General features: G+C 38.4%; 2 protein-coding genes across 8 annotated transcripts; one reads left to right on the top strand and one right to left on the bottom strand.

Moving 5' to 3' along the window:
• The first annotated feature begins 3 nt into the window (after positions 1 to 3).
• Positions 4 to 22931, top strand: LOC124186161 (laminin subunit alpha). Its single transcript, XM_046577600.1, has 22 exons — positions 4 to 474; positions 2953 to 3099; positions 5776 to 6183; positions 6285 to 6498; positions 7009 to 7218; positions 7328 to 7600; positions 7770 to 12434; positions 12972 to 13198; positions 14090 to 14849; positions 14978 to 15255; positions 15353 to 15540; positions 15728 to 16268; positions 16612 to 16742; positions 16837 to 17674; positions 17815 to 18358; positions 18644 to 18733; positions 19427 to 19639; positions 19724 to 19890; positions 20007 to 20249; positions 20447 to 20606; positions 20779 to 21006; positions 21976 to 22931. The coding sequence occupies exons 1-22, from the start codon at positions 259 to 261 to the stop codon at positions 22239 to 22241; spliced, it is 11007 nt and encodes a 3668-aa protein (XP_046433556.1). The 5' UTR covers positions 4 to 258; the 3' UTR covers positions 22242 to 22931.
• Positions 22366 to 27999, bottom strand: LOC124186162 (E3 ubiquitin-protein ligase NRDP1). Of its 7 annotated transcripts, none has more exons than XM_046577603.1 (5): positions 27923 to 27999; positions 27503 to 27666; positions 27268 to 27408; positions 25483 to 26094; positions 22366 to 25322 (listed from the first exon to the last, which is right to left on the bottom strand). In XM_046577603.1, the coding sequence occupies exons 3-5, from the start codon at positions 27355 to 27357 to the stop codon at positions 25053 to 25055; spliced, it is 972 nt and encodes a 323-aa protein (XP_046433559.1). In that variant the 5' UTR covers positions 27358 to 27408; positions 27503 to 27666; positions 27923 to 27999; the 3' UTR covers positions 22366 to 25052. The 7 variants fall into 7 exon arrangements, with proteins under 7 accessions (XP_046433559.1, XP_046433557.1, XP_046433562.1 ...); XM_046577601.1 differs by having other exon boundaries at positions 27821 to 27948; XM_046577606.1 differs by having other exon boundaries at positions 25489 to 26094; positions 27821 to 27946.

Genomic DNA, 27999 nt, shown 5'->3' with positions numbered 1-27999 from the left:
ACCGTCGAGTTGGCTCGATCTCGGCGGGATAGCGGAATAAAATTGACATCGTGAAGCCGACGGTGTAATAAAAGGGAGGCGGCTGTGTTTTTCAGCAAAAAGCGGTACCCTCGAATCGTTTCTCGGAGGATAAATCGCAATTCGCACATGAATACGGAGAGATTTGGCTGAAATCGTTGGCCGATTATATCGCAGTAATCGCTGATAGCGACTTCTCGTCGCGTTCGATTGCGAGGATCTAGGGACTGAGGCCCAGAGATGATCCTGCAGGCCCAGGGCCTCGTCATCCTTGCGATTGCGGCCGTTTTCGCCCGCGGCGAAATCCTTACACCGCCGTATTTCAACTTGGCGGATGGCCGGGAAATTAGCGCCACTGCGACTTGCGGTGTCGATACTCCGGGGCCAGAACTTTACTGTAAACTTGTTGGCGCCAACGCGGATCAGGACGAGGATATCAACTTGATACAGGGACAGGTGAGCCGGGGATTTCCCGCGCGGGGTAAAAGCGTAGAGTCGATTAGTTGATTCAAGAAGAGAATTGGAAAGGACTGAGAGTGCCTTTTTTTTAACAATGAGAGAAATTATTAGTTACGGTTACCGCTCAGTCTGCAACTATTTTCATTTTTTAACCACAATCGAAAAATATAATTCTAGGTAGAAAATGAAAATTAGTTTTCTAGCTGTTACCGGAAAATTTTGAAAATCAACTGTTCTTGTTCATATTTCTATTGCGTTTTCATTTATCGCGTACTTGAAGTCGACTTGGTAAAATCGTAGATTTGGTATGGAAAACCTGGAATTCTTATGGAATTATGTTTTGACAAACAACTGCATACTCCGATGAAGGAAAAATATTTAAACAATATTTCACGAAATTTTCATGGAAAAATTTTGAAAATTAAGCCGTTCAACTCAAGATAGCTTTGTATGAAATCAAAAAACCAAATATTTTCTGTCACTAGTTGAGTATAGTTTGTGATTGAACGAGGAATTATTGAAAAAATTGAAATTTGAATTTTGAAAATTTAAAAATCTAGACCCTGTTTATTGCCTTGTAAAATAAGTTGTGATCAGAGAAAAAGAAAAAGAATTGAAATATCCTTCGTTCAATTTTGTTAGAAGATAGGCGTGAGTTATGAAATTTTGATTTCACCAAGCCCAGATTTTACGAATATTTTGAAAATGATCAAGTCAATGCAACTTGCGTTTTATAAATAATTGAGCCTCTGAGATGTATTGAATATAGTTCTTTGTAATTTTTATAAAGCATAACACCGATCGTATCAGTTTGTTGAAAAAGTTTGAACAATTTCTTTTTTATTCAATCACGCACGTGAAAAAACAAATATAAAAATACACGTATTACAAAAAAATGACTGAAATAAAAAATAAAAAAACATAAACAGCTGTGGTTTTTTTGTTTTTAAATTTTTTTACCACCGTACTGCCGATAATTATTTTCCGCAAGGGTAGATTTGTTCAATTATTGAAATATCGCTGTAAAAATCAACGAATCAGCATGAAATATACCGTTCAGCTTGCAACGGATTTGATATTCAAGCGTACGTATGCAGCTGGAACTTTAAGACTTCCCTCGAGCTTTCAGAAATAAACTTATTCTCGAGAGAACGAAAGTGAACTAAATTTCCGAGTCTAAATTGGTCGCAGGGTGCTGCAGCAGTTTCAAAACTAAATTCTCTCCAGCATTGTAGGATTTTTAACCAATGTGTAAACATGTTTGGAGAGAGTTTAGAGAAGGAGAAAAAATTGTTATTGACAAATAAAAGAAATATACATTGTTATCGGTATAAACGATCGGCATTCCGAACTCAAAATTGAATCTGCATCCCAGCTTATTGGAATTAAAATACGAAAATCTGCTCGGTTGATCTGTCTTTGAGGCCTTCAGGTATATGAAAAATATGGTCGTCGAAAATCGTGAAACTTCTTTCTTATTCTTTTTTCTTAAAAGTATACCTAAACGTAATCCGCAAGGATAATCTGCTGTTTTCAGCTTTGAATACCGCGTCTAATCAGCCGTTATTATCACCCGTACACTGAGAGAAATTTTTAGTTTCGGTTACCGCTCAGCCCTTAACTATTTTCATTTTTTACCACAAACGAAAAATACAGTTCTAGGTAGAGAATGAAAATTAGTTTTCTAGCTGTTACCAGAAACTCTAGTATCCGTTATTATTCTATAAAAAAGAAAATAAAAAAAAAATAGTTGGAACAAGAGAAGTCACGAACTGAAATTATTTAAGTTTGTAGCACGAAGAGACATATATATATATATATAATTATTTACATTTACAATTATATATAGATAATTAAATGACAACGTAGCAATTGTACAGACTCATAAATTTTCTTGGGTAAAAAAATTCCACATTGTTGCTAAAAATTTTTGTAACTTCCTGTGGAAATTGTTCATAAAATACTACACGCTTCTCGATGTTACGAATGTTTGAATGTTTCTCAGGTCACTCGTTAAAATGGCCAAATTTCAAGCCTTTCGAAGCGTTGATGCAACTCCTATGAGAAATGGGGACTTGCAGGTCGAAGGGGACGAACACAAGCGATAAGGGAAGATAGAACTGACCCCTTATACGAGATAACAAAGCGTCGCATGTTCGAGTTGGAAGTTTTTCAGCCTGAGATTCATTCAAATAACGCACTACGCCGAGACTCTTAGATACATCTTATCTAAATTATAGTTCACAGAACTTATCCCAGTTAAAATATTTTTCAACATTGACGATATTATTTATTTATAACTGCACCTCGTCGTTATTTTCTCGCGTTCAATTTTCATCCAGGGAAATGAAAGCGTTCCTGTTTGAAAAAAAAAAAACACACAATCAAATAAATAATAATGATAGTATATAATAACGAATGATGAAACTTTTTAGAATTGGTTGCGATATTTCCTATTAATTCACATTTTTACAGGTATGCGATTATTGCGATCCAAACGATCCGTTGAAGCGACATCCTCCAGAATATGCCGTCGATGGTACTCAAACTTGGTGGCAATCACCGCCATTATCTCGTGGAATGAAGTACAACGAAGTAAATCTCACCATCAATTTAGGCCAGGTAATAACGTCGATTAATCTTAATATTAATTATTATTTATCTGTTTATTTATTTATTTATTTTCATCAGATTGTTTACCGTTTGTCACATAATTCAACACAGTTTCAAAACATAATAATATTGATCATACAGAGAACATAGTCCTAATTTTTAATCAAATTTTTCTAGCAATATAAATTGACCATGTAATAACCAAACTTATATGTTTAAAGATTCTCTAATTGTAAGATTCAAGGATTTATTTCATTTTTCATTACACATGTGTTGTTATTTAACGTTTAAAGTTCATTCGGAAAACTGTTGAATACATTAATAGCCTTGACATAGCAGCTTTTACTGCCAACAGTTTTACACCTCAAAAATATCATAATAGTGTCGAAACGATTCGTAAGCATACATTTGTTTACAATTCAATCGCGTTTTATTAATAATGTGTTGATTTTTATTGCTTATTATATTATTCATCCGTATTTGTCCGTACAGAATTGTTTAAGCTATAAAAAAAAAAAAATACATAAACGGGTCAGTCTCTCTGATTCGATTCATTCGAAATATTCTAAAAGCTGATAGACGAATTTGTCTCAGTTTAATAGATCAAATCCTGCGCATAGAATGAAATCTTTACAATGTTATATATCCTTTGAACGTACTTCGCCAGGCTCTTGGACTTTATCTTCTTCGTTTAATACTATCTGATGTAATTTAATTTAATACTCATTCATGCTTATACAGCTGAGGAGAAAGAATTACCGAGAAGCAAAGCTTCTGCGTACAGAGATAGATAATCATTGAACTGTATCGCGTTAGCCACGAACGTTGGCCCTTCCTGCGATGAAACTGGAGTCAGAGCGTAGCACAGCACCGATCTTTGTCTCGCTTATATGTACGAGTATAAGAACGGCATTAAGGATTGACAGGCCGAATCGTTCGAATGAAAACTTGTTGGAAAATAAAAAGAATTGTTTGAAAAAAATTTTCAGGAATTTTAATTCCGCACAATGATTACGGGGAACACGAATGGAACAACGACTCTACACTGTGTAATATGAATGCATGTGGGGAAATTTTAATAGCACGAGATAAAATCGTATCAACAATTTGAGAAAAGGTCTTGTAATTAGATTAAAATCCAATCAGCGACCCGAAAAACCCTTGCATAGCGTTTTTTGACCGGATTCGAATCAAATTCGAAATTTTTGTCCGCTATATTGGCTCCGCCATTTAGAATTTTTTAATTTTGATTTCCGATTCGTAATAAACACCCTCAAAAACCATACAACACCATCTTTTTATAAAAGTTAACTCAGCACAATAACGTGTCACTCGAAGGGTTAAATAAAATCTATTTTTACCCATCCTGGAGATAATAACGCGTAAAAAATTTTCAGGCGATTTCTGGAGATCTATACGGTGAATAATATGAGACCAAGAATATTAAAATTGCATCAAAAACACCAGCCTTCGATAATTTTCAATCTTCCGATTATAAAACCTTTTTTCAAGTCATTGATATCCTCTGGATTTCTTACTCCAAGTCGCTCAAAATGATTTTTATTGTATAACAGAGATATGTTTCACCCGTGTTCACTGTCATTGACGTAAACAACACTGCTCGAGAATTTATATGAATTTTTTTCAAAATCATTTTCTAAAATTTGATTCTGCTACATAAATAAAAACGGGAACCTAAAACCGACACTGTTGACCAATAAAAAAAATGCATACCTATATTCAGATTCAATAACTGCAAACAGACCAGATTTCTGGAATTAATGAAACGGCTGAAATCATCATTCAGCTTTCGTCATTGCTGCCACTTCGGGCTTATCGATGTGTAGGCGTCGGAAATCAACTCATGAAATGGGAAGCACACTATCTCCCAAGCGTTTCCGCTCCTGCAGATACGCGATAAAGACTTCAACAACCCTCTATTGAGAATAATAAACTGTTCCGTGTGTTTTAAAAAATACGTTTGAAAAATGGACACCAGCATCGATCCACTTGCAGTTTATTGTTAAATTTAGCCATACTTGCAGTTGTATTTACTTTTGCAACAGGTTAAAATACAACTTGTGTTTGAAATTCAACGGTCAAATCTTAGAGAGCTCATTTAGACATTCAATGATGTTCGAATTTTGAAAATCAACGAAATTTTCAGTTCATAGAAAACATGACACTGTTTGCATATCTATTATTCTATATACCCTATCATATTATGGAATATCATATTTTCTTTAGAATAGACGGATCGTTTCCACGATTATGCCACATTCTACTTGTGATGTCATTTGCAGCGAACAATTTATTCATTAAAAAAAATATACATATTAGTTTATTTTTTTCGTATCGTGGTCCAACTGATCATTATTCGTAAAAATCAGTACTGAAAACGAAATAGAGACATTAAGGTGATGTGATACTCCTCCGTCGGTAATGAAAACTATTGTCCGAATTTCTCCGAGGCGATTAATCTTTGATTTTTAATTGGACTACGATACAAAAAAAGTAAACTGATATATATATGATATGTATACAAGTCCGTAAGGTGTACACATAAATATAAATAAAAAATATTAGAATAATTGGTAGCGAATGGCACCTTGAAAAAATAACATAGTTAAATTATGAACCACCCCAACGAAATTCTTTCTGAATACACAACGGTATGTGTTCTAGGAATTTCACGTCGCATACGTTTACATCCGTATGGGCAACTCCCCTCGTCCCGGATTATGGGCACTCGAAAAGTCGAAGGATTACGGAAAGACGTGGTCGCCATGGCAGTACTTTTCCGATTCGGAGAACGACTGTCTTACATATTTTGGCGTGAACAGTCGCGAAGGAATAAAAAGAGACGACAGTGTGATTTGTACCACGGAATATTCGAAGCTGGTTCCGTTGGAAGGCGGAGAGATTCCATTCTCCACTTTGACCGACAGACCTTCGGCCAACCATTACTTCAACTCCTCGGTTCTGCAGGAGTGGACCAGAGCCACCAACGTCCGATTTCGCTTTCTACGCACGAAGAACTTGTTCGGACATTTGATGTCCGTCGCTCGACAGGATCCAACAGTCACCAGGCGTGTATGTATTGATAAATTGGATCAGCGCCACTGCATTTATGTTATTCTTGCTCGTGAGGTTTCCAAATCACTATAATAAGATGAATTTCATCCGATTTCCAGTACTTCTACTCCATCAAAGACATCAGTATAGGTGGACGCTGCATGTGTAACGGTCATGCGGACACTTGCGATGTTCAGGATCCGAACATTCCCGATAAGCTTCTCTGTAGATGTCATCACAACACCTGTGGACCTCAGTGCGCATCCTGTTGCAAGGGTTTCGAACAAAAGAAATGGCGAATATCAACAGCGTCCAAGAAGTTCATTTGCGAACGTGAGCTTTTCTACATTTTGTTTTGACATTATACAGAATTTCTCAGCTGTTTGGTGTATTGCATAATCATTTATGTCCTCTTACAAGGAAGGTATTCCAGGTCATTCTCTCCAATTTCATTTCTTTTGTAATATGTTGTAGTAGATTACAAATATGATGAATAAGAATTCTCGACCTCGTAAGTAATATATTGTAGTATTGGTGATCGGTCAATTAAGAAAACGTAATTTTAGTTAACGTTTTCTTAATTGACCGATCACCAATACTACAATATATAGTAGATTAGTAGAAACTGCCAAATTGTTCCTTGACATGCCTTACTTTGGAGTGTGGTTTCACCCCCTTGAAATGTTTAGTGGTAAATAAAAAAAAAATACATGTGGCTTAGTTTTCAGTCTACTATAACATATTAGAAAAGTAATGAAACCGTAGAGATCGACCTGGGATAGCTTCCTTGTTAGTAGTATCAATTATGGATATTTATAAATGAATACTTTGTCTCTCGATTAGCTTGCAATTGTTTCGGTCATACGGACGAGTGTCAATATGACCCTCAAATCGATGAACAACATTTGTCACTGGATATCCATGGGAAATATGAAGGAGGTGGCGTGTGCCAGAACTGTAAGCACAACACGGAGGGTATAAATTGCGACCGTTGTAAGGCAGGCTTCTACAAACCGTACGACAAACATCTCAATGAAACTGATGTCTGTCAGCGTAAGTCAAATTCATGCAAATCCATGAATACAGAACAGACAAAGTCTATTTCTAGTGCATCAGATATGGTATAATATCATGATAATGATTCTTTCGTGTTTCTTCATAGCTTGCAATTGTGATTTATCATTTTCCACTGGAAACTGTGCGGAAGGTTCAGGAAAGTGCGAATGTCGTCCGGAATACGTGGCTCCTGATTGTACGGAATGCAGTTATGGTTACTTCGGTTATCCGAAGTGTCGGCCTTGCGAATGTCATCTCAAAGGAACAGATGGTTATCATTGCGAGGCTACGGACGGCCATTGTCCATGCAAAGAAAACTACGCGGGACATTACTGTAACTTGTGTGCAGAAGGATACTACAACTTCCCTGACTGCCTGCGTGCGTAGAACACAACTGATGATAACACTATAAATTAAATATGTACTCAGACGTATGATCCCACTTGTATAACTATAATATCTATAACCATTCGATAGAATCTCCCCGAACTGTGCCATTCAAAGAACAAGTTCATAGATCAGAATAACATGCAGGGTTCTTTTTCTAGCATGCGGCTGCAATGATTTAGGAGCGACCGACGAATTTTGTGACGTGACAAGTGGAAACTGTACGTGCAAAAACAATTACGCTGGAAGAGCGTGCGATGTTTGCGAGAACGGTTATTTCAACTACCCATCGTGCAGGTTCTGCGATTGCGATGCGCAAGGTACTCAAGGCGAAATCTGCGACAAGACGAACGGCCAATGTTTGTGTAAAGAAGGTTATGGCGGACCTCGTTGTGACAAGTGTCTGACTGGATTCTTCGGGTACCCGAATTGTCAACCATGCAAGTGTAGTACCAATGGTTCTCCGTTCACATCTTGTGACGTGAAAGGAACCTGTTCGTGTTACGTAAACTTTTCGGGAAAAACTTGCGACCAGTGTAGCCCAGGGTATTACAAATATCCTGAGTGTATAGATTGCAAATGTGACAATCACGGTGCAATTGGTCTCTCATGTGACGCTGAAGGCAAGTGCCAGTGTCACGAGAATTTCGACGGTCTAAGGTGTGACAAGTGCAAGGAAGGCTTCTACAACTTCCCGACCTGTGAAGGATGCAACTGCGACCCAGCTGGTGTGATAGAAACATTCCAAGGATGCGGTTCAGTGCCCATCGGAGAACTATGTCAGTGTAAAGAGAGGGTAGCGGGCCGAATTTGCAATGAATGCAAGCCGTTATTTTGGAATTTACAACCAAGAAATCCGCAAGGATGCGAAGAGTGCCAGTGCAATATTCCTGGTACAATTGCAGGGATTGGCGAATGTGACACAAAGTCTGGTCAATGTATTTGCAAAACGGCAGTTACTGGCAGGGGATGCACCCACTGCTCGGATGGGATGTACAATCTGCAAGAATACAACTTGTTCGGATGCGATAATTGCGCATGTGACGTTGGCGGCTCGATAAATCCAATTTGCGACAAACAATCGGGACAATGTTATTGCAGACCTCGAGTAACAGGGCGCATGTGCAACAAGCCGTTGCAAGCTCATTACTTCCCTACCTTGCATCAATTCCAGTACGAAGTTGAAGACGGTAGAACACCGAGCAACAATCCGGTTCGTTACGGTTTTGCTGAGGACTTGTTCCCCGGTTATAGTTGGAAAGGATACGCCGTCTTCTCTCCTCTCCAAGATAAAATTATACAGGATGTGCACATTCAGAAGTCGACGTTGTATCGAATGGTTCTACGGTACATTAATCTGAACCACAATCCGATTTCCGGGTTGATCAAAATCACTCCTGAGCACTCGCACGACACTGAGCAGGAATTTACGGTTGTATTTAAACCAACTTCGAAGCCGATGTTTGTAACAGTTGCTGGATCTTCGGGGACAGTTCCATCACCCCTAGTAATGGATCCCGGTCGTTGGGACATCAGCATTTCAACAAAGTCGAGCTTACTTCTCGATTACTTCGTTCTTCTACCAGCAGCCTACTACGAAGCTACTATTCTGACTCAGGAGGTCAAGCGGCCTTGCGAAATAGGGTACAACGGACTCTGCAGACACTTTAGCTATCCAAGCTTGTCGACTTTCGATACTGTCCGGGGAGACGCAGGCTATTCAATTCAGGATAACCAAAGAGAACGGTTGACGGAATATTTCACTGACCGTGCAGCTCTCAATGAGCTTGGTGAAAAACGTGTTGCACTAATTAATGATAAACAACAGGAAATACATTACGACGTACGGATATCGAAACCTGGAATTTACATTCTAGTTGTAACTTACATCACGCCAATTTCGAACGACCAAATAGCGACTGTCCTTGTCGAAGCGAATGCATCATACAACGGAAAAGTGATGCTTTACCCGTGCAGATATACCTCTGTGTGCAGACAAGTTGTAACTGACAAATACGGAAGAGTCACTCCTCTGCAACTTCCATCCAATTACGTAAGCGTCATTTTATCTGCAGAACCGTACACGGATAGTGCCATTGTATCTATCGTCGCTATTCCTTACGAGAACTGGTCCCTGGATTATATCAAACCAAAATCTGTCTGCGTGCGCAAAGGTGGGAAGTGTGTACAAGGAATCTTTCCCGAAGCTTCCGACGCCAAACACATCGAGTTCGAAGTGGGCAATGAGATTTTGGAAGTAGGCAGCAGGCCTCCCGGCATTTATGACAACTCTACAAAATTGATCTATCTTAGTAACAACAACACTATGATAGATATTAAGGCCAAAGTACCTCTACCCGGGGAATACGTATTTGTTGTACAATATTTCCAACCAGATCATCCGGAATTTGAATTGGACGTGCTAGTTCAAAACGGCAAGTTTTACGAGGCCAAAATACCTTTGCCAAATTGCCCAAGCAACAGTGGTTGTCGTAGCATTGTGCACCAATCCAATGGCGAGACGAAGTTTGATTTGATAGAAAACTTCATGATCACATTCAAAAAGGGTGCTGGTGATAACGCCGTCTGGCTTGACTACATATTGGTAATTCCGGCTGGTCCACGCGTGCAAGAGACACTGCAGAAGATACAATTTGATCAAACTAAAGAGTTTATAAAGAAATGTGGGACCAACCATTTCCACATCAACATTACGGACGACGGCTTTTGTCGGGACTCAGTTTTCTCACTGACCGCCGATTATAACAACGGGGCGCAACCCTGTAACTGCGATGTCGAAGGAACGTTGAGCTTCGAATGCCAGGAATTCGGTGGTCAATGTTCTTGCCGACCAAACGTCATCGGCAGACAGTGTGAAATTTGTAAAACTGGCTTTTACGGATTTCCTGATTGCAAACCGTGCAATTGTCCCAGCACCGCGAATTGCGCTCCTGAAACTGGAGAGTGCATTTGTCCACCGAACGTAAGCGGGCAACGTTGCGACGTTTGCAAGCCAAGAACTTACGGTTTCGATCCAATTATAGGCTGTGAAGATTGTAACTGCGACCCGAACGGAGTAATTGACAACGATTTACAGTGTAATCTGTACAATGGAAACTGCAACTGCAAGGTGAATGTCATCGGCCGCCAATGCGACAAGTGCAGGCCTGGTTACGCCGAATATCCTTATTGCATTGAATGCGAATGCGATATCCGGGGAACGACCGCGGACATTTGCGACCAAAAAACGGCCGAATGTTTCTGCAAATCAAATGTTCAAGGGTCTGGTTGCGACGTGTGCGCAGAGGGTACTTTCGACATCCAACTAAACAACCCGAACGGCTGTACAAAATGTTTCTGCTTTGGCAAAACAACCCGTTGTTCATCGGCCAGTCTTTACAAGACTTACGTAACAGACATGAATAACTGGAAAGCGGCGATAATAAATGAAAAAATTGGCAACGTAACGATACTGAAAAACGTTCCGATCAGCCAGAATAATTCTCAAATTTTCATGAGCTTGACCCATAACGAAACTTTCGAAAACACCATCTACTTCTCAGCGCCAGACACATACCTCGGTAAAAGGTTGACAGCCTACGGCGGTTACCTGAAATACTTAATTTATTACACCACTGGCCCATTTGGCGAGGCTGTGGCAGGTGCAGACGTTATTTTATACGGGGCAAACACGTATCTGCTATATTCCGGAGACGAACAGCCTCCGTCTTCAATGGATTTCGAAGCTTCGGTTCAGATAGTGGAAACCAATTTCAGAACACTGAATGATCTGGACGCGACGAGAGATCAAATAATGGTCGTACTGGAAGACTTGCAAGGAATTTACATCCGTGCCAAATATTGGCAGCCAAGTGTCATGATATGGTTGTCGTACGTAACGTTGGACGATGCCACAGAGACCTATTCCTCGAGCAGTAGCGTAATAGCCAGCAGTGTGGAACAGTGTCACTGTCCTCCGAATTACAAAGGCCTATCTTGCGAAGAATGTGCCACAGGATATTACAGAGTATCCTCAGGACCTCACGGCGGCTACTGTGTTCCTTGCCAATGTAACGATCATTCCAACACGTGCGACGTTAACACCGGTCGTTGTTACGACTGCAAGCACAGTACAACTGGAGACCATTGCGAGTTGTGCGAAATCGGTTACTACGGCAATGCGACTGTTGGAACTCCGGGCGATTGCAACATTTGTGCCTGTCCGTTGCCAATAGCATCGAACAACTTTGCCAACAGTTGCCAGGTGAACGAAGAAGGTGACAAGATCAGCTGCGATTGTCTCGAAGGGTATTACGGCGCCCGCTGCCAGTCATGCTCGGCTGGTTTTTACGGTAGACCCCAAGAAGTCGGGGACTATTGCAAACCCTGCCAGTGCTCGGGAAACATCGATCCGGAAGACGAGCATTCGTGCGACTCCATCGACGGGACATGTCTCGCATGTTTACACAACACTTACGGCCAGGCGTGCAATCTTTGTGCTCCAGGCTTCTACGGCGACGCGGTACAACTCAAAGACTGCCAAAGCTGCATATGCGACACTTGCGGAATGACAAGGTGCAACAACTACAACGGAAGCTGCGAGTGTCACCCGAATGTCATCGGAGAGAAATGCGACCGTTGTGCCGATAACCATTATGGATTCAAGTCATGCCAAGGGTGTCTGCCATGCGATTGTGGAGTTGCATCGTACAGTAGCCAGTGTGATGATGACACTGGAAAGTGTCGTTGTGCGCCTGGAGTCACCGGCAGGCAATGTGACCGCTGTACTCCCGGATACTGGAATTACGGACCCAGTGGATGTGAATGTGAGTTATAGAATTGAATTGATCGAACCCTCCTTCCATCACCACTTCCTAAACTTTGGCAATTTTTAGGGTTTCGTACCTCGAAAGGTAAGAACGGAACCTTTATAAGATCCTTCGTTGTCCGTCTGTTTGACAAGGCCCTTTTTCTCAGGAATAGGTAGAGATATCAATAAGAAATTAATATCAAATACTCCTAAGGTTTCCTTGGAGGTGTAAAAAATACGAGCTTTTAAGTCAACCCAATTAAAAGATGCGGCTATTGACGTCACATATTTTGATCAAATCAAAACCTATAGAGTACTTCCCGTTAAGCCAGAGTCATAAAATTTGGAGAGAAGTAAGGTTTCATAGTACAAGTAGAGGAAAAAGTCAGAACATAGTTGATTTGTAGCTATACCACATAAAAAATAATAATTTAGTTTGCACGGAACCTTCAGGACGTAAGTCTTATTCGCACTTGTCCGGTTTTTTTTTTATGAACAGAGATCGCAAGTTTGATTTCTTGAAATTTCAATTAGGATGTAAATTTACTTTCAGCATGTGGGTGTAACACTGAATATTCCATCGGTGCATCTTGCGATGCCGAAACTGGGCATTGCACGTGTCTTCCGGGAGTGATAGGCGATAAGTGTGATAAATGTCCGCACCGTTGGGTACTCATTGAACAAGAAGGCTGCTTCCAATGTGATTCTTGTGCTCACGATCTCCTCGATGACACCGATCGTCTTGCTGAACAATTGGTTCCTATTGTTCAAGAATTCAAAGTAAGATATATTTATTACCACCAATATGCGTTAGAAAGTTGATCAAGCTTACATAGCCATTGAAATCCGTATGACATAGAACACTCCATCTATCAGTGGTCCATACAGGATAAGGTCATATTAAAGTCAGTGATAGGTATCCATTGGATGTCTATGAATATCCCTTCACATAAGTGGATAGGTACCACAGACAACAACCATGCGGCAGATGGTCGCTATCTTCTTTTGCCATAGAGGAGAGCTCGAAATTATACAAGCCCCTAGCAATTCTGCTCTTTCGTTTGCTCCGAATTTCATCCAATATTTACACATTTTTTTGGGTCTTAGACTTTGTGTCTGGGGCAGAACAAAATGTGCACACGATAATCTTTTAACATCCTTGACGATCCGTAAACAAGAGTAGATAATGTAAAAATAACGTCGACTAAATGTAGTAATTTTTTCCCCATAAAATCCATAATATCTCCAGTGAAGATCTATGTGGATATTTAGTATAATTTTGTATGTAGTAGATCTATAAGATTTTATATGATCAATGTACACATGCATAATGGATAGAAAGGACGTCCATTGGAGGTCCAAATATCTTCCCCACAAAATCCATGAAATCTCTAATCAAGATCTGTGCTAATACCTAGTAGAGATCTACTAAATGTATAACAAGAGGACATTTGGATCTCCAATAGAGCTGTAATATACTTTATTCCGATTGAAATGGATCTCTAATAGGGGTAGTACATATCCATCTTGTATGTCCATGGTACGTCCATTAGAGGTAAATGTTCCGTGTAGGTTATTAGTACGCAGGTATGATTCCAAAGTTATTCTAAACTCCTATTCATCACCTTAGAATGAATTTGAGTAGAGTAATTTTTGTGAAAATATTTTCAGACCGTTGCAGCAGGCTATTTCACGAATCGCCGTTTGCAATTCATAAACGAAACAGTCGATCAACTGGACAAACAAGTCCAGCTGCTGAATCCGAGCCGAGTAGATTTCGTGCCTTTGCAAAAGGAAATTTCGCAACTTGATCAAGACGTACAAAATCAACGACGCAAGGTGGAATACATATCTGAAAATAGTGAGAAATGGGCGGAGGGCGCAATGAATACGTCGGTAGAGATGAAATTGTTGGAAAAAGATGCAGCCAAAGAGATAGACCGTGTAAACGTGATTGTAGATGAAGTGAAAAGCTTGGCACTGAACATAGACCAGGGTACCGGGCCAAAAGTTGATAACGCATTGAAGGAAGCTAAAGAGATTATTAAAAAAATTGAAGGCGTTTCATTCCGCAGTTTTCGCGACAAAGCGAACGATCAGGTAGATCGTGCTAATATTTTGTTGACAGAGATGGAACAAAATAATATTCCTATCACGAATTTGAGTACAGTCGTCATGGATTTGAATAAAAAAGTGGTAAACCTGACCAACAAAATAGACGACATGATGAATAATACTCAGATGACGCAATTAAATGCCAACGTTGCTGAGAGATTGAACTTGGAGAATAGAATAGCCCAAGAAACGGGGAACTTTGACACAGCCAAGAACTCCACCAACGAAGCGCAAGAAGATCTGAATGCTGGAAAAGAACTGAACGAGAATGCAACGAGATTTTTGAACCAGGCTATTAATTTTATCAACACAATTAGTAAGTATACTACCTGGTGTAATAATTTTTTAATTATAAATAAGTAGCAAATGTTTCTGTAAAAAATGGCAGAATATTTGACATGCTGGAGCGATCATATATAATCAAGGATTTAACCTGTATTGCAGAAGAGGATACCCAACGGGATGTTCGTTCAAAATTGAACGAAACTACGTACGGCAATGACCAAATTTTAGTAGATGTTCTCGACTTGGTTAAGAATGCGACAAAACATGCTGAAACATTGAACCAATATTCTCTCGATTTGGATGGCATACTTACCGATACCCGAAACACAAGCGCTGTGAGAGCTGCTTCTGCTTACAAGGATATCTCAGAAACAATTAACGGAGCTTACGAAGCGGCCGTAGATGCTATCAAAGCTGCAAATAATGCTACGCAGCTTGTGAGTGATCACTTTTGTCGTTGCAGTGTGATTTATTCCAAGTAAATTTAAACAAATTTAGGGAGTAAATTTACATACGATAATGAAACTGTTTTAGTCTGACGGAATTGGAGGAAGAACATTGACATCTCAAAACAGATCACAGGAATTGTTGGATATGGCTATAAACGCTCTCGATCAAACTGAGGGATCACTTGAGGATGATTTAATTGAGACGCAAAATGATGTCAGCAGTATAGATAATCAAAATCGCAATAACACTGCAGAGCTGGACCGTATAGAGAGGTAATAATTCAGTGCAAATGTGACGCTAAAATACTTCCAAATAATATATCATCAAAAAATCATACAAAAATGAAACTGTGTGACTAATAACATGAATTTTACGTTGTGTTGGCAAGATAGTTATTGTATATTTGAATACCAGTTTCAATAGACGTATATTTTTAAGTTAATACAACTTTTCCCACAGTGTTCTAACGGGGCTTTCACCCGAGTCTTCATCACCGTTGGCTCAACAATTCATGGACAAGGCTGATAAAGTACAAGACGTAACACAGCGCGCGATCAATGACATGAAAGGAACTGTCGAAAAACTACCGGAAGATCTCGTCGACGCGAAAAAACTTTCCAAGGATATGGAGGATTCGATACACGATATATCGCAAGCGAATAAACAACTGGATGTTGTAGAAAGGATCGTTCCGAACATTACAAATTTGATAAATGACCTGGGAAGTAAACAAAGTTCAATTGAGACGACGGGAAAGATGTTACAGCAAAAAATTGACGACCTGAAACACAGTATTGCAAATGCAAGAGAATTAGCCGATATGATCAAGATTGGTCTGACCTTCTACAGGAATACAACGTTGGAATTGAAGAATCCTGAGAGTCTGCCTCTATTGGCAACATCGACTAAAATATCCGCATATTTCAGAACGAATCAAACTAACGGTTTCATGTTATACTTAGGAAATGAACAAAAGAGCAAACAATCTCGTTTTAAGACGGTAAATTGAATCACTAACTTGTTGAAGTTAGTAACGTTAACGTAACGAAACATCATGGTATAAATAGTTGTAAAATTTTAGAACGACTTCCAAGGAGGTGGCTTTTCAAAATATGAACATATTTTCTTTTCTTTGATTCACTAGCTGAATTTCAGACAATCCTAAGGTCACGAAGTAACGATTTTTCGAAACATGCATCGTTAAAGTAACCGTACCAACTTCAACTTCATGAACCACTAAAGGTTCAACGCTTGACATTGAATGCTTAAATGATTATAACGCATTCAATCTGATAAATGCGAAAATTGATGGTACAATAATGTTATTTATTTATTTTCTACAGAATGACTTTATGGCGCTTTTAGTCGAAAACGGCTACCCTGTGCTTGTAGTCGATCTGGGATCGGGACCAGAAAGAATTATCAGTAATAGATATGTCGCTGACAATGTTTGGCGGCAAGTTATAGTCGAACGGTGAGCTCACGAGATATTATATTTTACCACTTCGATTGTTCAAAATAGCATACAATCGATGTTTAATTGGTGAAAATATTTATTCCTCCAACAGGACCGGCACAAACATAAAGTTAATCATACGTGAAGATATCGGCGAGGGTAAAGATGAACTATTTGTCAAAGAACAAGTGATTCCCGGTCCCTATTCCATATTCAACTTGGATCAGGATCAATCGAAGCTTTTCGTTGGAGGATATCCGGCAGCATTCCAGATTCAAAACGCAGTTACTTCGGCTTCGTTCGAGGGTGAAATGGAAGAGTTGGTAATCGGTGATACACCCGTGTCATTCTGGAATTTCGTTTACGGAGAAAACAACAGGGAAGGAGCTGTGGAAAGAGACAAGCTGATAAACTTCCAACCAAGCACCGGGTACAGATTCGACGGCAACGGCTACGCAATCATCAGCATAAAGCAGTCCCAAATATCTATGGACGCTCAAAAGTTCAATATAAAATTGAACTTCAAAACGTTCGCTGAAAATGGTCTGATGTATTTGATGGTTAACGGAAGAAACTTCTTCTCGTTGGAAATGAAGGATGGACATGTACTCTACCAATACAATCTTGGTCAATCAACCGCGTTTATAAAGACAACGAAGACGTTCAACGACGGTAACTGGCATAATTTGATAGCGTTGCGACAACAGAAACAAGGTACTCTTGAAATCGACAATTCTGGTAAAGTATGGGGCGAAGTTAAGGGAGCATCAACGACCTTCGAGTCCCAAGATCGCATATACTTTGGGGGTCATCCTACTCTGCATTCTTATTCATCCGTCACAACGGAAGGCTTCGAGGGTTGCATCGACCAAGTTTACATATCCGATACTCAAGTCGATCTTAGCAGTAGCACCCAAGCGTTTGGAGTTACGTCCGGATGTCCCGTCAGGGTAAGAATTCCATGTCATTTTTTCGTTTCGCCAAAAATATTAGTTGACAGATGTAAAAATCTGCAGTGTGATTGTCAATGAAGACAGAAGACAAAAGACACTTCCGCATTGAAAGATAAAAATTTATGTTGCTCTTTTAGTTCGCGAGACTTGTCTCATTCGAAGAAGGCAATCCTGGATACGTTAAATGGGAAAATGCGTCGGCACCAAATTCTCTGAAAGTAAATCTCAAGTTTAAAACTTCGGCGAAATCGGGACTCATATATTACGCCACGAATGATGACCAGTCGGCGGTAAGTATGATGTCCTTGATGAATGGCCGACTCTTTGTAAGGAGCCAAGGTGAAGAGCTCAGCACAAGCAAGGATGGCATTAAATTCAATGACAATGAGTGGCACGTCGTAACGGCTACTCATGACGAAAAAAGTCTCAGACTAGACATTGATGACATCGAAAACTACATCACAGAGATACCACCACCTCCTTTGCACATTCTATACGGTAGCTTGTACATCGGAGGATTACCGCCTGATTACAACGTCCAGAAACAGGGAAATCTATCGACTGTACCATTCGTGGGTTGCATCGAAGACGCGACGTTGAATGGCATCATTATCAACTTTGCCAACAGCACGGATCGGCCTGGTGCATTCCTCGGCAAATGCAAAGGTGGCGATCAACCATGTGAGTATATTCGTTTCATTTTTAGTATCGTCCTATCGGCGGAGCAGCTCTGATTTATTATGGTTTTATTAATTTATCGGTTAATTATTGAAAGCTGGACTGTCCAATTCAAGGTTTCAGCAATTATATACAGTACGCGGGTTATGCGAAAGATATCTGATACACGGTGTTTGCTCTTTGTATCATCAGAATAATGTGCGGCCATTAATCCCTGAGTGAAGAGCATTGATAATTGATAATTCATAATTAGCATAATTATACGTTTTATTCAATTCAATTTTTCAGCACGGCCACCGGCTGTCCAGACACAACGACCAGACGAAACATGGACACCGGAACCAGTACCAGATATTCCCACACCTCCGAAACGTACAGGTGAGTTTCCTTTTATATCTATACAGATAATGTACATCTCCATTGTTTGGAGGATAACGGTATGTTCAACCCTCATTCTCGGCGCGCAATCATGACCAGGCCGTCTGTATCTTGTTTAGACTGATATGAACAATAGTGGAAATGATGTATACATATGTGTGTGTATATATACTTAAGATTAAGATGAAACTTTGACCTTAAAGAATAATGAAACCGATAATAGCGGAGAAAGGCACTGTGTCCATTCAGTAACCTCATAATTTCTACGAGAGAAGAAGTCATGCTTAGCTCCACAAAGTTTCCATCATTCTTGGTAGTGATTGTTTTAGTCGTATACGCACGTGAGGGTAAATCAACGAGTTATGGTGAGAATTTTGAACCATTGTCATATTGTGATGATCAATTATAGGATATGACAGTCGATCAATTAATATTCATACCTGTTTGGAAAGCAACTTGTACTATAGTCTATAGTTCCATTTTCAATTATCAGCTACTCACTAATTTACTTGTACGTAAATACTGTTACTTTGTATCAATTTTACTGTAGAAATGTTTGATTACTTAAAGGTACGTTAATTGATCATCGTTAACTGCCGGAGTCATTTTTGATTAGACAATGCGGCCAACATACCTTGCGATTTTTATCGTTAACCTGCCCAATATCTGAATATATGCATTACTTTTTTGCAGATGTAAACATTCCATTCGAAGAGAATGACGGACTCAATAATATCGAAGGTCGTCTTACAGTCGGACCCGTAACTTCGACTACACCAACCCCAGTAGTAGTTACTTCAGAACCATTGAAGCCCGTTATGACCCCGGCACCACGGACAGCTAATGAATGCCACCTGCCACAATATCCTGCCAACGATTCTGATGTAAATAATGGATGGCGATTTGGTATGTATGGATTTATAAAATTTTTCGTCACCAAAGTGACAATTGCTCGGTGAAACTCTCGAATGACCATCCATTCTTTCATAGGTACCAAGAAAAACAGCAGATTCGAATACAATTCTCTTGGTGGCAGATACATGAACGATTATGATATACAAATTGATTTCAAAACAATGGAGAACGATGGTATAATATTCTACAGCGCTGTCCTTGGTAAGCAGGACCTTATTGCTGTATACCTCAAGGAAGGCAAGGTAATTAGACATTTCGCTAGTTTTTACAATGCTTATATTCAGGGTGAAAAATAATGCATATTTGTTAGGCAATCACAATTTCGCACCATGCATAACGTACGCGTATCATTTCTCAGGTTCATTACAAATTCGATTGTGGCAGTGGACCTGCTTTGTTGATTGGGGCGACAAAGACAAACAACAATCAATGGCACACGATCGTATTCAAGAGAAAGGGTAATACTGGAGAGTTGGCTATTGACGATGAGCAAATAATACGTCAGAATTCTGCGGGAGATGCTACAATGATGGATGTCATTCCACCATTTTACGTTGGAGGCTTCCGATCCGAGTTATCGGATAACGTATTCAGATCCACGGTAAGTTATTTTAAGAGTGATCAATTATTAGTTACTACAACTGTATTTTTTTCCATTAGATTCCACGGTGTAAGCGATTTATTTTCAAAAATATTAATACTTGTTTACCAATTTTTACTTATCAGCATTTGTCGATACAATCACCGCGAACAATAGTACATTTTGATCGTTGTATCACTTCATCTGGTCTGTTTCAGGGAATTAATTCCACGTTTAGTGGCTGTTTGAAGAGTTTCATGATGAATGGAAACCTAGTAGGTGACCCAACTACGTCGATTGGAGTTATTCCATGCTCCAAGTCGGTCGAACCTGGTCTATTCTTCTATCCAGGAAATGGATCAAATTACTACAAGGACAGTAAGTGCCTTACAAATACCTCACAGCGTCGAATTGTCAATTTATGCATTCGCAAGTTGTATTTTAGATTTTGTATTTATCGGAAACTCTAAAGTGTTTAGATAAATTATTGAGGTCAGATACTCTGGGATAAATTATTCGCACAAATATTAGTTTTGATTGAAATTTTCAGCGGATAAACATCAGTTCGGCGGCACAATCGATATACAAATGAATATCAAACCACGCACAATTTCTGGGCATTTATTGTCAACTCACGGTAAACGTGATTACTTAGTATTGGAAATGGACAATGGTACCGTGAGATTCCTCGTTAAAACACAAAAAGGAATCATCGAGACGTCGTTCCAACTGCCAAATCGCAACTCGTTATGTGATGGAAATTGGCACAGCATTCGTGGTAAGTTATTCTTACTCGTGAATTTAGTAGTATACAGATATCTCTAGCAACTACATCGTGATGCAACCGTAGTACAATTTCATTTCAGCATGATTTTCAAACATCCTGATTTAATGCCAGGTGTATTAAAGACAACCGATCGATAACTGTTAATCGCTCATGATATTCGCTTTTGAACATAACAAGTATCTAACGAATAACATGCAGATAGGTACATTGGCTATGTCTTGAAATAAGCTAGTAAAAATATTCCTTGAAAATTTGAGCTTTCTTCATCAAGTCTACGATATGTGATCAAGGTATATTATGGAAATAACATGGGAAAACCTTGTTTTTACTGTTTAAAATTTTATAAGTCGTTGACGAATGTACCTAAAATTATGTAAAATATACATTTTTGTAATGAATTGATCGCTCTGAAAAAAAGCTCTGATGCATAAGATTCGTAACTGAAAGCCTTCACACGTTAATCAACGAATTCGATTGAACCCCTTGAACATTAATTAACATACCAACGCTTTCATTTACGAATTTTATGCATTAGAGCTTTTTTGTAGAGCGTTCAATCGTCTACAAAAATATGTATTTTTCATAATTTTACGTATATTCGTCAACAACTTATAAAATTTCAAAGATCAAAAAAAGGTTCTCCCTAAGAGCTTAAATTTCTACGGAATTTTTCGTTATTAGTTTAAAAGCGTTTAAGCCCCGGTAGCATAAAAATTCAAAAACAACCCTATTAAAGACCAACCTAATGCTAGCTGTTGGGTTAGCTCTGTCCTTTGTTCATGGTGAATGTTTTAGTTCCAGTAACTTGCTCCGGAATGTACTTTTACAATTATACACTTGATTTAACGCCGATACCCAATTTCTCTATTCCGCAACGACTTGTACCATTTCCTTTTTTTTTTTTTTTTTTTGCCATTCTTGATTTTCTTTTTCTGTATCGTATTTCTGTGTGTTTTTCAGCTACGAGACAAAAGAATGCAGTGCTTCTATCGGTAGATAACAAATCCGCACCGCCTGGTACTGGTTCTAGAAACATATATGGTGTTCAATCGAAACAACCAATATTCATTGGTGGCCATCTAAGGTTATCCAGAGCTCGAGGTTCGAAAAGTCGTCAGCAATATGTGGGGTGCATCAACAATGTTATAATCAATAGCGTACCTCTCACCTTGAACCCATTACGTGCCAATGGTAAAGTAATTACAGGGATATGTCCAACTATTTAAGGCGTTATACACGGCCAAGTAAAATAGAGTAACACGCTATGCTGGGTACCAAAAATTAAATTACATTCGGGTAATGATGTAAGAAATTGTTTGAGTATATAATTATGCTTTTTTTAAAGCAACGTCATTACGAGTATCAACAATTTTTACCAAGTCAATGCACCAGTTATCCAATTCTATGATTTTAAAACAACCAGAACGATAATTCTCAGTCTTAGATTTGTTGAAACAGCCTTTGAGAGCATTTAACAGTCGTATACATGTGTGTTGTATTCAACAAGCGACATCAAGTTCATTATTCGGCTTTCATTGTAACGCCATTAAAATTCCAGCTGTAATGGCTAGTGAATTTTACTTGTATGTTTTAAAATGTTTTTTGTCTTTTATTATGTTGTTCATAATAATATATCTGTGAAATAAACAAACCGAAAGATATTTTTAAATAACACATATATCGTGTACAGTTTTTACTGTATCAAACTCAATATTACAAAAGTTTGAGTAGGTGAAGTTACATAAAAACGGTATCAGTGATTAGTTGTAGTCTTGATGGGTTATTTTCCCAAAAACAAACATTCGACGTCTTTGTTCTTTTCTAGATTATATAATTTGGAAGTATGTTATTTTTTTATAATGGTAAAAATACATTTGACGCGTCGAGCAATATATTATGAATCATTTTACAGTGCATGCAGCACACGTCTTTTTTCAACCTTATTCCAATCAATATTCTAAATTTTGCCATTTTAGTGTTTCATAGATTAATTCTCGACTCTTATTATATATTCTTATTATATATTATTATATATTGGTTGATTAGTAACCAGTCAGAAACTGCAGTGATAAACGAAATGATTGAATGCTGAGAATAATATTACTGATTTTATTGTATGATAAGTAAGAACAAATGGTGAAATAGTCATTTTAATCATCATACAGAAATCTCGAGTATTTAAAACTAACAATAAGTTTAACATACGGGTTCCTCAGTTTTTGAACAAATATCAGTTCGAATATTTGAACATTAATGCAAATATAAAATTACTGCTAAAATAGGTCAAGATGAGAAACGCATGTATATCAAGTTTCTTTTAATTGCAACTTCAAGTTAGGATATGTATTTACCTAACAAATTTTTCGAGACTTACGATCAGAGCACTTCGGAAAAGACTCAAAGCAATAAAGTGTAATAAAATAATGACTGCCATTGTCAGAAGATATTCTATAATTAGTCCGCTGAAAATCGGCGAGGTCAAGATTGATAAGTGTAGAAAAATGTCTGGGGCATGTTAACTGACAACAATGTCTGCAAGGCCTGCATATCGGATTTTGACAATACTTTGCAAAGGTGTGAAGTGAACGAAAAAATTGAAAAGTATTTTTTTTATCGGCCTTATTATTCTACTTTCAAGATATTGAACAATCTTTCAGTAACTTCCAACCCTCGTACTTTCGAAACCATTAATTATCGACCAATCCGCATGAAATTTGGTATCCAGGGAAAATGATAAAAGACGAACCGGATACTTGTAGAAAATCATACAAAGCAGAAAGGCTTCGCGGACGTGCTTTGTTAGTTCTGCTAAGCCGGGGTCCTTGGATCGTTAGATTTTCTTATAAATTTTTCATGCGTAACTAGGTGTAAATTTGACTATGCAATATTTTATTGTACGTCGTAAGAGTACAGTGGAGTAATTTGACATGACCCTGAGTCCTGATTTGAATGCTGTGCCTTTGTTTCCAGTTAAAACTCCACTTGACCATGCACTTCGCATAACAAATTTACACCAAAATCGAAGGATGTCAGGATATTACTCGTGTATTACATATGTATAGACAGTACGTATATTAACATTAGTGGCAGTCTTGAATGACTGTAAACGTATTAGATTACGGAGAAATTCGTCAAATGTGACAACAATATGTCAGCCCTATCCTAATAAGCAGTACATCTAAAAGGCAACTTTTTCTCATCATACGTTAGAAGACTGCGCTACAGACTCCGTGTATAGACAATTATGACAGAGCGATAATAACTAATTGCCAGTAACAATAACTTATCGCGGTATTAAACAACGAATAGAATCATTTATAAAAATATACAGTCTTGATTTGGTTGTCACGTTAGGACTATTATATATAATACATTGATCACGAATAAATTATCATACAAACTGTTTTTAGGTTTTAATCATAGGTGGAGATATTTAAAAGTCAGATTATACCTCAGACTTGTGCCTAAACTGATACCATCGCAATTGGCTTTACGACGATTTCAGTCGGTCGATAAATATTACATATCGATGAGCGTATCGACATCTCATAGGACAGTCACCAAATACTCCCAGCTAACATTTCGAAATTGCTTCGAAACCATGGCTTGTATTTTATATTCACTATTTTAGTAGTGGAATTCTTACGATTGTTTTTTATTATTATGTCTTACTCGTTATACCTTTAGTACCTTGGATTCAGGGACGAAAATGGTATTTGGTAAAGTAAAAAGCATAAATATCACACAACAACTCACAAGAATTTCTGTACAACACCTTTGTACAGATAATAGATTTGCGCCCCGAAAATGACTTTTGATATCTGCAACTTTTTGTGCATTTTATACAACAGATTAATTCTTTGACAAGATATCGTTCACCTCTGAATCATCAGTTTGTATAACATTGCTAAGAGCTGATTAGTACGGATTTTTTTGCATAAAACAAGACTGTGTTCGAAATTCATTTGTAAGTAAATTTCCTTTCCATGTTGTACAGTCTTTATAAAATTTTGATGCAGATTCTTATCTCAGTTTGTTCATTCAATACCATGAGCAAAAATCATAACTAAACCTGGCTCTACCATCATGTCTTCAGGCATATGAGTGTTATCACAATGAAGCACCAGCACAGCCTGCTTACCAGGTACTCTTTTGCATATATAATTTTCATACTGACGCCGAGAACTTTGCCTCGTTTCCAAAGAATTTAATCCAGGTGGCCATTTTCTTTCGTGACAGTTTTCCATCAGTTCATCAATCACATGTGGCGGACAATTATATTCTGATAGTGTTCTCTTGATCATTGTCTGCAAGGAAACGATATCGACTGAATAATCGTAGAAGAGGAACATCGATTGTAAAGTAAAGTCTAGGAAGAGGCAAAAATAATAGCATCGAAATCTTGCAACATATATATAAATAAATAATCAGGCGATGTATCCCAAATAATCAATTGTTTCGATTTACTTTTACCTGTAACAGCTCATCAGGTGTGGAAATCATACCCCCCCATCTAGTTACTCTGGCACGAGGAAGCGTGGCGGACCATCTGACAACTTCGTCGCGTTCCATTTGATCCGCGATAGCTCTCATGGCCGGATTTGAGACCCTCATTGCTCTCATAAAATCCTTAAGCAAATGTATTTCCCGTTTTTGTTCATTGATCTGAAACTGTTGTTCTCCCAGTTCCCTTTTCACGTCGGTCAACTTCTGTTGCTGTGATTGTATCAGGCTGCGAAGTTCTCGTATGCAATGATGACCGTTCAGCTCGTCTTTCGGTATTATCAATCCGCAGCCTTGCTCGCATGGCATTGGCCGTTTTGGATTGTACTCGCACTCGTCGAGGTGTGCGACAAGGCAATCCAACTTTACGACAACTTGGCATCCGTATATCGTATTGTCGCAGCCAATGCATAATCGGGCTAGCAAATTTCTTAGGATTCTAGGTACAGGCCTCAGTTGCGCAGACGTTATCGGCGCCCGGTCTACAGGACAGGTCGGTTGTCGGTTGATCCACTCGTTGATGCAAGCCCGGCAAAATGCATGCTCGCAGAGTTGAGCCTGTAACACATCACTTACCTACCAGAACCCATAACCCTTCTATGTGCTCAGTATCTATAAGTGAAAACCCTGGTCAAAATCAAATGTTTGAATATTTACAAGCGTTCCTTTGCAAATCTCAATCTTGTCACACTGTTAAATACCAGCAAATCGATAAATAGATATTGTAAATTAGGTAGAGAAAATTTGTCGTATTTTAAACAGAAGATCAACATTTTTCTGATAAAATATGTGCAGTTGATTTTGCCCAGAATTTTTTCTCAAGGAGCAGATTTTTGAGAAATTCTAATTGAGACTGTGAGTTCAATTTCTCTGATTAAAAATTTCAATTGTTAACAAATTTCAAAATTTTTGTATTTACATTGAAATATTCAATTTCAGCGTTATTCTGGCAAATTTTCAGGGCGAAAGGTTTTTACCAAACTTTTCAACCTTTCTTCATCATTTAAGGTTTGAAAATTTCTTCAGTTTTGATCAAATTTAGTAAAATTACAGACTTCATTGAAGTTTAAAGCGATCAAGCCTCTCGGTTTTATTATATTTCATTCTCATTCGTTAATAATATTTACAATCGTCCAAAGAAATTGTTTGAAACTTATAGAATAATTATTTTACTAAAAACTGGATTTGGAAAAGATCTCTGAATGCAGCTTTAGAACTAATCACTCATGATTCTAAGAGCTTACTGATTGAACACTTTTAAGTATCATGAGATTTAGAGTTTTCTAATGTTAGAGTAAAGTTTTTTTCTGAATAAAAACTACTCGATTGAATGAAATGCATGATACAGACAAAGGAATTGAGTTGTACAAAATACGGGTAAAAACCTATATTTTGTAAAACGATCAGTTCAGAACCGAAAGAGCAAAACATCACACCGGAAAATATTTCTGTTAAATCACATTGATGAAAGAAGTAAATAATGATAATAAAGGGTAAAAAAAATTCAAGTAATTACGCAAAATTTACACAGAATTAATTCCCTGTTTCTAGATTGTTCCCGAGAATTGAACGCCCTGTGATATTGATGCATAAATAAGAGACAAATTGAGGTTAGGTTTAACCTCGTTGAATTTAGGTTTTGCCTTTCGAGAAAAATTACCCAGAATTTTACGACGAATCGAATGGGTATGAAAATATTTTAATATTTTGAGGGTCAGAGTTGAAAGCGGCGATCGAAACGACGAGTACCTGAACAGGCTCCTCCAAAACGCCGGAGCAGATCGGGCAAAGAAGTTCTTCGTCAACTTCGCCTTGAAATCGATGAACTTCGAAGCCCATTTCACACCTTCCGACTTGGACAACGGCTCTCACTTCTTCGATTTGCTATTTCTATCGACAAAAAAGCCGAAGTTACCATGAGCAAAAAATGCCAAACAGAGAGAAGCGTTGAGGAGCGACGTTCCGAAAGCGCAAAAATGCCTACCGTTATTGTGACAGCTCCCAGGTATGTGTGTGTGTGCATGTATTCAAACGTGTTGTGCCTCAAGCCTCGACGTATATGGATGCACGATCAGGCTGAATTTTGTCACGTTATTGTAATGATGCATATCTATAGAGAAAGTCGTTATTTCGCAACTTTAGGATAACCTGAAATTTAGCAAATCGTTAATACAGCGTCAATAAACTCCGATTTTGTAAATTCAGCTTCTTCAGTTATTCCAAAGGTACGAAATAGTAATTTTTTTATTACAACATTTCGATACGTTAACGTTACTAACTTCAGCCTCGTAACAAAGCCCACCTCGCGTTTTTTCATGTCCCCAAATTGATCGCATCCACTCATACAAAGTAGGTTTTTAGAACTAATTTTTGAGGTGTCTGAAACGGCGATTGCAATATTTACCTTATTTATTAGCAGTTAAAAAAAACTACTGATGAACGATTCGACGTTTGCGAATTTATTGTCGACATGTTTGCGTT

Source organism: Neodiprion fabricii, chromosome 7 (assembly GCF_021155785.1).
Source record: "Neodiprion fabricii isolate iyNeoFabr1 chromosome 7, iyNeoFabr1.1, whole genome shotgun sequence".
Lineage (NCBI taxonomy): Eukaryota > Metazoa > Arthropoda > Insecta > Hymenoptera > Diprionidae > Neodiprion > Neodiprion fabricii.
This window is presented reverse-complemented; position numbering and strand designations above follow the sequence as displayed.